The sequence below is a fragment of the Notolabrus celidotus genome, chromosome 8 (assembly GCF_009762535.1).
Source record: "Notolabrus celidotus isolate fNotCel1 chromosome 8, fNotCel1.pri, whole genome shotgun sequence".
Classification (NCBI taxonomy): domain Eukaryota; kingdom Metazoa; phylum Chordata; class Actinopteri; order Labriformes; family Labridae; genus Notolabrus; species Notolabrus celidotus.
In genome coordinates this window covers 3,773,792-3,786,291 of record NC_048279.1, presented here as the reverse complement: position 1 = coordinate 3,786,291, position 12,500 = coordinate 3,773,792, and the positions used below count along the sequence as shown (strand labels likewise).

At 43.8% G+C, this 12,500-nt stretch overlaps 1 protein-coding gene across 3 annotated transcripts in view; it reads left to right on the top strand.

Moving 5' to 3' along the window:
• Positions 1-12,500, top strand: part of LOC117817493 (storkhead-box protein 2-like) — a 71,322-nt gene that overhangs the window by 56,203 nt on the left and 2,619 nt on the right. For all 3 annotated transcript variants that reach the window (XM_034690225.1, XM_034690224.1, XM_034690226.1), the window contains 2 exons: positions 1-1,460; positions 9,575-12,500. The exon at positions 1-1,460 is cut by the window's left edge and continues 944 nt beyond it; the exon at positions 9,575-12,500 is cut by the window's right edge and continues 2,619 nt beyond it. In XM_034690225.1, the coding sequence (XP_034546116.1) occupies positions 1-1,460; positions 9,575-9,779 (1,665 nt within the window). In that variant the 3' untranslated portion in view covers positions 9,780-12,500. The remainder of the gene's footprint in view (positions 1,461-9,574) is intronic.

The following is a 12,500-nucleotide window of genomic DNA, read 5'->3' as shown; positions in this document are numbered from 1 at the left end:
TCTCAGGCCAAACTGAGTCGCTCACACAGTAAGACAAGGGCGTCCCGCGGTGAGCCCAGCGACCTGGAGCTGGCTGACCGAGACTACCGAGCGTACTCTTCCTCGCTGGCCCGTTCGCCACGGGAACACGCCCTTGCAATGGAAAGGCAGCGGGCCCGGCTTCACCTGGCTCATAGCAACCCCAACATCCTTGATTCCTCACACCTGCCCGTTACGCCGGAGTGGGACGTGTCTGGAGAGCTCGCCAAGCGCCGCACAGAGATGCCTTTCCCCGAGCCGAGCCATGGCCCCTCCGCCCACCACTCCAAAGTGCACCGCTCGCACTCGCACACACAGGAGAGGAAGTCCAGGAACGAGCGCAGCGACAAGGCCAAGGAGCGCTCCCGGTCCATGGACAACTCCAAAGGACCGCTGGGTGCTGGGCTCATTGGACCGCCTGATTATTATGATGAACGAAGCCGCTACTACACTGACGATGGTACTTTGAGGGCTAACCAGAGCTCCTCTCACTACTCTCGAGCCACGCCACCTTCAGCTAAGTTACCTGTGGACTCTCTGGGGCTGGATGGTGGGCGGAGCTTAGAGAAAAGTAAGAGCAGGGACAGCCTGCCTGCATATTCCCCCAAACCACTTCTCCCCTTAATCCCTCCGGATGATTACTTCCAGTGCTCGGGTTCATCTGAGGCCATCCTCACAGCTGCTAACACGCTCGGAACTCTGGGTAAGAGCAGCCACGAAGGGTTGAAGGTGGGCGGGACTGACAGACAGACTGACAGACAGACACCCCACCACCTGGACAGTAAGGAGGACTTGTCAAAGTTGGGGCCTAAGGGAGGCAGCCTGCCTCCAATACCTCTGTCTCTCCCTGACCCACCACTGGCTAACGGCCGACCCCCCCACAGTGCCTCCTCTGGTCAGGAGAAACGTAAGGAGATCTTTAGTAAAGACACACTCTTCAAACCTCCCCCCAGTCTCCCCTTACCCGGGTACAGCTCGCTGAGGAAACCCCCCACCCTTGTCTCCTCTAACCTGTCCTCCTCCTGTGACGCTCTTGACTCCCAGGAGGCCTTTGACGCCCCCAAACCATTGGTGGCCACCTCGTCCGCACCCCCAGCGGGGATCGAACCCACTCCCGGTGCAGCAGAGGCCTCCTTCGACTACTACAATGTGTCAGACGACGAGGAGCTTGAGGAGGGCGGGGCTAAGAGTAGAGGGGAGGATGAGAAGTCAGGGGGAGGTGTTGTTGGGAGGGGAGGGGGAGGAGCAGGGACCATGCAGTGGCTCCTGGAGAGGGAGAAGGAAAGGGACCTTCAGAGGAGGTTTGAGAGGACTCTGGCCTTCCCTGGTGCTAAAGAGAACCTTCCAGAACCCGCTCAGAACCAGCAGTCAGCTCACTCTGCTCGACTGGACAGCATGGACTCTAGCTCAGTCACTGTGGACAGCGGATTCAACTCTCCACGGTAAGAACACTCACACTGCATACACTAGAAGAAGCTGATGTATAATTCAAGTATCATCAGTATTAAAACGGAATCTTAATTAAGTTTCCTACGATCCCAGGTCCATAAAGGTTAGGACACTGTGTACCATGTTGCTATGAGCAGATTGTGATGGTTTGTAAATCATATAAGTTCTATATTTAATTGAAAATAGTGCAAAGACAACATATCTGCTCATTTTAACACTCTGTAAACGTTGGTGAACCCAGGAGACCAGGTTCTGGACTTTAAAGTCAAATGTTGTCCCAGTCTTGCCTGATACAGGATTTCAGCTGATCAACAGTTCAGGGTCTCCTTTGTCGTATTTTAGTTTCATGATGCTCCAAATGTTTTCAATGGAGGACGAGTCAGGTCTGCAGGAAGACCAGTTCAGCACCTGAATTCCTTTACTACAGAGCCATGCTGTTGTGATCCATGCAGAATGTGGTTTGGCGTTGTGTTGCTGAAATATGTAAGGTCTTCCTGAAGACGTCATTGTCTGGATGGCAGCATATGTTGCTCCTGAACCTGTATATGTAGTTCAGCATTATTGGAGCCTTCACAGATGTGGAAGCTACCCATGCCATGGACTCTTAGGATCCCCTTACCATCAGGAACGCTGGCTTTGAACTGTGAGGTGATAACAAGCCCGGTGGTCCCCCTCCTCTTTAGAGCGGAGGACACAGCGTCCATGATTTCCAAAAAGGATGTCAGACTTTGATCCATCAGACCACAGGACAGTTTTCCACTTCACCTCAGTCCATCTTAAACGGACTCAGGTCCAGAGAAGTCTCTGTGGTTCTGGATCATGTTTATATGGTTTCCTCTTTGCATGGTTCAGTTTTAACCTGCAGTGAGGCACTGTGTTCACAGAGAATGGTTTGTGGAAGCGCTTTTGAGTCCATGCAGTGATCTCCACTACAGAGTAGGGATGTCAACAATGAATGGAGTATGGATTAATTGATTGTTAAGAACTCAAACACATTTTTTTGTTTGTATTTTCTATCACATAGAACAAACATCATGTGGTCTCATATCTGGTTCAGCTATCAGGGAGGTGCTTTAACTTTAAAGCATGTTTGGATGTGAATCAGCCGACTGAAGGTGTTCCTCACAGTGGAGACACTCAGCTGGGGGCTGCGGCTGAGTGACAGGTCTCCACGGGCGCTTTTTTTCCTCCTCTGTTGGACTGATTAGGACCCGGTTGCACTCCCGGCTGACACCTGACCACGTTCACATGTTTATTTTTCTCAATAAGAACGAGTAGACAGAAAACTGGACACTGTGAGTCTGATATATGTTTCTGTTCAGTTCCCTTGTTGAAGTCTGAGCCTTCACTTTTATGACTGTATGAGATTATGAGCCTGCTCCACACGTTGATATTCAGTGTGTTTAACATTTTAAACACCTCAATACGATCCGTAGATATACAATACTGTCAGTTATATACATTGTGTTGTGAAGGAAATTTTGATTTAGTGGAAAAAACGCATTTAGCATTGTTTCTGACATGGAAAACATTTATCTTTTTTATTAATGATTAATCGATTATTAACATTTCATTTTTAACATTAACATTTCCAAAGATGAATCACGGAAAATACTGAAAATTTAAATCCCTACCCCAGAGTTATGTCTATTTTAATGCAGTGACCTCCACTACAGAGTCATGTCTGTTTTAATGCAGTGACTTCCACTACAGAGACATGTCTGTTTTTAATGCAGTGACTTTCACTACAGGGTCATGTCTGTTTAATGCAGTGATTTCCACTACAGAGTAATGTCTGTTTTTGATGCAGTGACCTCCACTACAGAGTCATGTCTGTTTTTAATGCAGTGACCTCCACTACAGAGTCATGTCTGTTTTTAATGCAGTGACCTCCACTACAGAGTCATGTCTGTTTTTGATGCAGTGACCTCCACTACAGAGTCATGTCTGTTTTTAATGCAGTGACCTCCACTACAGAGTCATGTCTGTTTTTAATGCAGTGACTTCCACTACATAGTCATGTCTGTTTTTAATGCAGTGATCTCCACTACAGAGTCATGTCTGTTTTAATGCAGTGTTTTCCACTACAGAGTCATGTCTGTTTTTAATGCAGTGACTTCCACTACAGAGTCATGTCTGTTTTTAATGCAGTGACCTCCACTACAGAGTCATGTCTGTTTTTAATGCAGTTACCTCCACTACAGAGTCATGCCTGTTTTTAATGCAGTGACCTCCACTACAGAGTCATGTCTGTTTTTAATGCAGTGACCTCCACTACAGAATCATGTCATTTTTTAATGCAGTGACGTCCACTACAGAACCATGTCTGTTTTTAATGCAGTGATTTCCACTACAGAGTCATGTCTGTTTTTAATGCAGTGATCTCCACTACAGAGTCATGTCTGTTTTTAATGCAGTGATCTCCACTACAGAGTCATGTCTGTTTTTAATGCAGTGATTTCCACTACAGAGTCATGTCTGTTTTTAATGCAGTGACTTCCACTACAGAGTCATGTCTGTTTTTAATGCAGTGACCTCCACTACAGAGTCATGTCTGTTTTTAATGCAGTGACTTTCACTACAGAGTCATGTCTGTTTTTAATGCAGTGATTTCCACTACAGAGTCATGTCTATTTTTAATGCAGTGACTTCCACTACAGAGTCATGTATGTTTTAATGCAGTGACTTTCCACTACAGAGTCATGTCTGTTTTTAATGCAGTGACTTCCACTACAGAGTCATGTCTGTTTCTAATGCAGTGACTTCCACTACAGTCATGTCTGTTTTTAATGCAGTGACTTCCACTACAGAGTCATGTCTGTTTTTAATGCAGTGACTTCCACTACAGAGTCATGTCTGTTTTAATGCAGTGACTTCCACTACAGAGTCATGTCTGTTTTAATGCAGTGACTTCCACTACAGAGTCATGTCTGATTTTAATGCAGTGACTTCCACTACAGAGTCATGTCTGTTTTAATGCAGTGACTTCCACTACAGAGGCATGTCTGTTTTAATGCAGTGACTTCCACTACAGAGTCATGTCTGATTTTAATGCAGTGACTTCCACTACAGAGTCATGTCTGTTTTTAATGCAGTGACTTCCACTACAGAGTCATGTCTGATTTTAATGCAGTGACTTCCACTACAGAGTCATGTCTGATTTTAATGCAGTGACTTCCACTACAGTCATGTCTGTTTTTAATGCAGTGACTTCCACTACAGAGTCATGTCTGTTTTTAATGCAGTGACTTCCACTACAGAGTCATGTCTGTTTTTAATGCAGTGACTTCCACTACAGAGTCATGTCTGTTTTTAATGCAGTGACTTCCACTACAGAGTCATGTCTGATTTTAATGCAGTGACCTCCACTGCAGAGTCATGTCTGTTTTTAATGCAGTGACTTCCACTACAGAGACATGTCTGTTTTTAATGCAGTGACTTCCACTACAGAGTCATGTCTGTTTTTAATGCAGTGACTTCCACTACAGAGTCATGTCTGTTTTTAATGCAGTGATCTCCACTACAGAGTCATGTCTGTTTTTAATGCAGTGACTTCCTCTACAGAGTCATGCCTGTTTTTAATGCAGTGACTTCCACTACAGAGTCATGTCTGTTTTTAATGCAGTGACTTCCACTACAGAGTCATGTCTGTTTTTAATGCAGTGATCTCCACTACAGAGTCATGTCTGTTTTTAATGCAGTGACTTCCACTACAGAGTCATGTCTGTTTTTAATGCAGTGACTTACACTACAGAGTCATGTCTGTTTTTAATGCAGTGATCTCCACTACAGAGTCATGTCTGTTTTAATGCAGTGAGTCTCCTACAGTGGTGAACCTTTCTCTTTCAGCCTCTCTGGAGTGTCTTTTTTAGACCCAGTCTTGTGACTTACCTGTTGATCAGTAGCCTCATTAGTTGGAGATGTTCCTCCATGTGGTTATTTTTTTTGCATTACACAACTTTTTCACTGTTTTATGGTTGTTGTCCTAAGTTTTGGAATCGTGTTGCTAGCATCAAATTTAAATTGAACATATGTTTTATATGAAACAGTAAAAATGTTCATATGTTGTCTTTTTAAACTAAATATGGACTGAATTAAAAACATTCTGATGGTTTTGAGACAGACGTATATTTGTGGACCTAAAAAGCAGACCAGGGTGATGAAAGTTAGAGAGTACTCAGACGTGTTTTAGGCTGTGTTCATTTCTTTAAAGTAGATGAATTAATGACCTGGAGGACACTGTATGAAACATGTTAATGTTAATGAATGATAAAATCAGTGTCTTCTTAGCACTCTGAAGTAGACACAGGAGGTGAGGCAGTGAGCTGGATTCATTTTACCAGAATCCAGAGTCACAACTCTTAAAACTGAAACTCCCAAAATCTCTTGTGGTCTAATGTGACTTCATGACTTTAAAGTAAACATACATGGAAGACTACGGCAGCTAACCGTTGCTGGCTGCTTAGCTTTCTGATACATTCACTGGAGTAGCAATCTGTCCCGCTCCTCTCCTCGTTGGTTTAATTTTTGAGTGTTTGACTGAAAACTTGTCGTGTAATCAAAGTTGATGCCATGGTTTTCTGATCACATGTTTATTATTTTCTATTGATGGTCTTCAAAGCAGATTGAGGGAAGTAAAATCATGAGAACCATGAACACATCAGGACTTTGCTGACACGTGTTGCTGAGGGGACATCGGGCCCAAAATGGCAGCAATCATCTTGTAGTGTGTACCCTGCTTAAGCTGCTGCTAAAGATATGAGCTAATGACATTACTGGATTAAGATTAGTTCAGGGAACTGAGTGACCCACAGAGGTCTGCTCCTCCCCTAAAAACATATACCCTGTGATCTAAGCCTGCATAAATCCTAAAAGATCAATCTTAAAATCTGAGGCTCTGAGCCCACACAGGATGTGAGGGAGGGCTGCAGGCTGAGCTGCTGCTGCTGCTGCTGCTTCTGCCTCTGAAGTTAGCTTAGTCCTTAGGTTGAGATTAGTTCAGGGACTTGAGTGATCCACTCAGAGGTCTCTTCCTCTTTAAAACAAATGCACCCTGTGATTGAAACCTGTAGAGGTACTGAATAGATCAATTTGATGTAACCTGTGAGCTGAGCGGCTGCTGCTGTCCTATGCTGGTCCCATTTGAATGTAATTGTTTCATTCTCATAAATTTGTATTCATATTTCATTTTTACTATGAATAAGAATAAGCTCTACACTCTTCAGAGGAACCTGAGGTCATCTTTGGAGATGATAGTGAGTCTGAGAGATGTGACAGTAGCTTCAATGAAGACCAATATGACCCTAATTACACACCCAACAACAAAGACATGGAGAGTGATGAGTCAAGACAGTGTGGGGATTCAGAGACTAGTCAATCAGGTGATTTAGATGAGGTACCACAATCAAACATCGACCCAGGACGACAAAACATAACTGTTAAAGGTAAAAACAGGAAACTGTCCAAAGACAAAATCAAGGAACTTAATGAGAGAAAAGTAACTCATTTTCTTGGAGAAAGAAACATTTGAAGCCCCTGAGAGCACATTCAGCGGATCACACCACACTTCCTCCTCCACCACTGCCCAGGAGAGTGTGTTGGAGTTCAGGGGATGTTCACACTGACCAGGTAGCACATTGGCCTCTGAAATGTGACAAGTATGACCACTGCAAATTCTGCAAAATCAGTTCAACCACTACCCTCTGTGAGAAATATGATGTGTCTTTGTGTCACAGAGGCAAGAAATAGTTCAAATCTTATCATTTGACCTTCAGTAAACAGGCGAAGCTGCTTAACAGACGTACAACTGAGACAGTTGGTTCAGACATGGTGCTAATTACACAAAGGTTTTGTTTAGTGCTGGGCGATATTGAAAATGATGTTATCACAATAAAATATTTCATTTAAATTTAAAGTCAGATTTTTGCTCTTGAGTGAAAGTTGAAGACAGTTTGTTAGTTTGTATCTGATTTAGTTTTCTGATGAACTTCTTGAATCCATCATTTCTGACGGTGCTAACAGGAAGCAGGTCTTTAAAGGTGACATATCATGCAAAATTGACTTTTTAATGGTTCTTTACCTGAAATATGTTTCCCTGGCATGTCTACAAACCCCCCGAGAATGAAAAAAATCCATTCTGCCCCTGTTCTGATTTCTCCACCTTTCTGTAAATGTGTGTGAAACGAGCCGTTTCAGACTTCAGTGTTTTTGTTACGTAACAACAATATCCGGTCTGTCAGGGAGTCAGAGCTCGGAGCTTGTTCAGCCCATAGACTCTATAAAATAATACTGAATCCCTCCTCCGTTTTTCATTACCTGCACACATGTGTGCTAACAAGGAGCTTAGGAGGGAGGCATGCTAGTTGTAGGCTGTCTTAATAAACACAAAGGTCGGTTTTACTCCCCACGTCTGCAGATTTGAAGATCTAGTGGATGATTTTTATTTGTCATGGATAAGTGCTAGCGCTAATTAGCATAGCCACATAGCTATATGTTCATAGCTGTAGCTGTGTACCAAGACACACGTCGACATACTGACAAATAAAACAACAAGAAACACTAAATCTGTGACCAATCCTTCAGAAAGGTCCTGCTACAGGCGCCTCTCTGTCAGGATCAGATTCTGGATCAGATTCAGAGGGTTGAAGTAACAGCAGCCGTGTATATTCAGCCAACATGTAAACATTAGATCAACGTGCTGGAGAGCCGAGGCACATCCACTTCCTGAGGGGGCGTGGTCAGAGAGAAAACAGAGTGTTCTGAGGAGGGCTGAAGAAGAGGGTTTTTCAGGCATGCCAAAATCTGATTTCAGTGTTTTTTTGAGCATAAACTTTAAAGACATGTTTTGGGACCTCTTAGACCAATATATATTGATGAAAAAAGCGTGATATGTCCCCTTTAATGTAAGATTAGATTTTGTGAAGTTTTAGTTCGTAGATTCTTATTTCTCTCAGATTGAGATTATTTCCATAATTTAATTTCAATGTAAAAAAATACATATCAAATTGTTTGTCAGTTTATAGAGTATTGTTTTGAGTTGTGCTCTCCCCTTTAAGGTTACTAAGGGTTACTGGTGGAGTGATCATGTTTCCCACAGTGCAGTGAATGCATCATGGTTATTCAGTGTTCAGTTGTCCTACGGTCACGGTGGACATTAAACCTGTTCACAGCAGAAGTTGTCTCTGTGCTCTTCCTTTACCCACATCCTGAAAGTATATTTAATGAAGTGTATGAAGTTAATAGTTAACACAGAGTCGACTCAGTGTCAGACTAACGACTCTGCTTTGAGCTGCTAGGTTTTGAGCCCCCCCCAGAGAATATGAATACAAGAGAAAAACTTTTCTTTCACTCATGGTTAGTGGTTGAGTGAAGCCATTTATTGTCCAACAAACTGTGTCTACTCTTTTTAGATCATAATGACAACAGAAAGTACCCAATTATAAATTCTGCCAGGGTATGTAATCTTATGAGCACTACTGTCTATCGGATTTTTATCGAAAATGTTTCATTTTTATATCCAGAAAAATTATATCACGATAATTAACGTTAGCGAATTATCGCCCAGCACTAGTTTTGTTTCCCTTCAGCTTTTTTTAAATTCAGTTTCATACAGCTACAGTGGCTCGTACAGAAGACCCCCAATATGACTTAAAGCCTTTCTGAAAATAAAATGTGTTGTTAAACTGCACTTCCAAAGTCTCAGTTTTGATATATGTTATGGAAATGCAAATAAAAAGGCAAATTTTTGTTATTAAGCAAATAAAACAATGATTTGTACTTATTTTCAAATTCAAAATAGTGTACTACAAATGCCCAATGTGACATATATGTAAGGGATACTGTATGGTTAGCAGGTTGTTTTAAATGTTTAAAACAATTTTAAAATGAATAAAAATAGTCCCAGTGATTCCTCCTCAGTGATCCATGGTGATGGATTCTTCTCTGCCTGTTGTGATGGATGAACATGAAACTGTCCTCATTCAGCTCTCCTTCTTCTCTGAGCTCTGCGGTTCACACACCTTTGTTATTTACTGTTGTATAACATGTTGGTTGTTGTCTAACATCTGAGTGCTTGTGTGTGTGTGTGTGTGTGTGTGTGTGTGTGCAGGACGAGGGAGAGTTTAGCGTCGAACACCTCGTCCATCGTGGAGAGTAACCGTCGGCAGAACCTGGCTCTGAGCCCCGGACACCTCGGCATCACCTCCGGAAACGGCCCCCCCTTCTCCTTCAGAGCCATCCCAGAACCTGCCGGAACCCAACCAGAGAAACTCCAGAAGCCCAGCGCCTGCCTCGCGTCAATCACCAGCGTGTAGGGGGCGGGGCTAAGGGCTGGGAGGAGCGCCGAGACCCGATGGACAGGAAATACAAATCCAACCCCCACCCCCAAAAGGACTGTTACACCTTCAGACTGACAGACTGTCTGAGTCAGTGCAACTGTTAAAACACACACACACACACACACACACACACACACACACACACACACACACACACACACACACACACAGACACAGACACAGACACAGACACACAAACACCAGGCAGATTCCGACCATGTCATCTACAGCCTCCAGTTTACATACCGCTGTTCTGTTTCATTTCTGTGGATTCTAGTTCTGTGTGTGTGTGTGTGTGTGTGTGTGTGTGTGTGTGTTTGTGTGTGTGTGTGTGTGTGTGTGTGTGTGTGTGTGTGTGAGTGAGTAATCTGTTATCTCAGGTCATGTTTTTTCCCATCCAGCTGCTCCAGATCAGCACGTCTCCCCCTGCTGGTGTCTCATGGTGTTACACTCTGAGAGGAGCTGCTCTGCTGACTACTGATGCTCATGTTACACACACACACAAACACACACACACACACACACACACACACACACAGAGGACCTGTTCACACCTGGGCTCACTCAGATGTTAATGTTATTGTAGACCGGTCAGGTGATGCAGGCTCGTCAGTGTGCAGCATGGTCCTGTATTTAACCCGCCGCCTGTCTCTGAATCAAACAGGAAATAATGTGTCCTGAATATTGAGATGAGACAGCAGAGATAAGATGAGTGTGAGAGGAGAGAGGCTCTTACAGGATGCAGACACAGTGGACGCAGACTGTCCTGAGAGTGCATGTGTGTGAACAGGGATTTACACGGGACTTCCACCAGATCTGTGTCTGGTATAAAATGGATGTCATCTTGCTCTGCTTGAAGTGAGGCCGCCACAAAAACTGCTCCCCCTAGTGGCTGGCTGCAGTATAGATCAGAAACTCCGTCTCCCCCATTCATTTGAATGGGGCTGCGGTCAAACTTTAAAAAGTAAATACATGTCATAAGAATGTTTCTCCCATCAGTATGCTGTGGTGATATGTAGTTATTATTTGACTGTTTTGTGTTCAAGGCCTCTTTTTTCTGAAAAGTTTCTTCTTGGTTAGTTATTAGAGTTTAAAAAACGAGGTTTTACTTCCTGGTTTGCTTTGATTCACAGCTGCCGTAGAGAGAAACTCCGCTCATCATGACGGTTTGTTGTTGTAGTTAAGTGAAATACGATCTGGTGATAACACAGAGTGTTTTATTCTGAAAATTAACCAGGTTTTTATTTTGTTTTGGTGCCTGACTTCCTGTCCCGCTCCATCTGCTCTATTGAGATTGATGCGTCATGCTGGCATCCGGCAATAATAGAAGTCTTGCGGATCCAGTGGAAGTTAACACACTGACTAGAATAGAAACCCATCAGATCCAGAGCTGTGACGGACCAGACACAGATCTGGTTTCATTTGGCCGTAAACGTCTCTGACGCGCTCTCACCTGTACTCTGATCACTCTGAACTCTTCGTGATACCAGGTGTGACAGACTCTCCCTCTCACTGCTTTAAGACCATCCTGCAAACGTGTCACTCTGACCTGATGAGTGACGTGTAAACCAGTTTCACATGACCAGCTGATGTAGAATGAAGCAGAGCGGTCTCTTGTACCCGTCGACCTCACGGTGACCTCCTGCAGGGATCAGACGTCTGATTTCACGCTCTTCGTGGAGGCGGAGCTTCCTGTTTCCTTTCCGTGACTCTTCATGCCCACACTCTGAACCAGCTGAGTCCGTCAGACACTCTGAAGTCCTGATCGCCGCCCTCCGCTCAGGACAGGTTAGCGATGATCTTCTCTAAAAAGAGAGAGGTGTTACGACCTCCGAGGTGAAACTATCAAATATTTACATGAATAAAAACTAAGTGAGATTTTTAAGACGTAAAACCAGTGACCTACAGATTATATGTGAGTGAATATATGTACAGTGTATAGATACCTTTATTTATGAATAGTTTAAATCAGATATTTAATGACGTGCTGCTTTTTGTTACTGCCTTCACACACAAAACAGAACCTGATAGTTTAAAGAGTCACGTCACCGTACGGTTCACGTCAACACCCCGAGGGAACAGACGCCATGATGTAAACATGCTAACTGCTAACAGATCTGCAGCCCTGATCCTGAAAGAGTCCGGGCGCTGTGTGAATGTCAGAGAACCAGAGGTATCTCTCACTCTCTCTGACAGGTTTCTATATAAATATGTATAAACTTTGTAACCGTGTTGTCTTCTGTTCATATTTACTCAAGCTAAACCACGCTAAGTGTAGCTGATTATAGCGACACGGCGTCCGGACTGTCTTTGGAATCAGGGTCTGTCAGGATCTAGAGTCCACAGAGGTTGATTAAAGAGAGAACTACAGCAAGAACCTGAAAGGATCCAACAGAAGTAAACGCAGCCACAGCCAATCAGTGTGTAGTTTAAAGCTTTAAAACATGTCTGATATCACAGATTACCGTCACATCACGTGCTTCTCCGTAGACATGGGACCTTTTTAACTTCAGCTTTTAACAAGTGAAGTCATCGGATGACCCTGAGCGAGCTAACGTTAGCCCCCCGTGGAGCCCTGCCAAAGATCTTCAGTCAAACACTGGTTTTTAACTTGAACCTGCTTTATTCAGTGTTTTACTGGTTCGAATCCGCCCGTCTAGAGACAAGCGGACCTCTGAGGACGACTCGGCCTCCTCT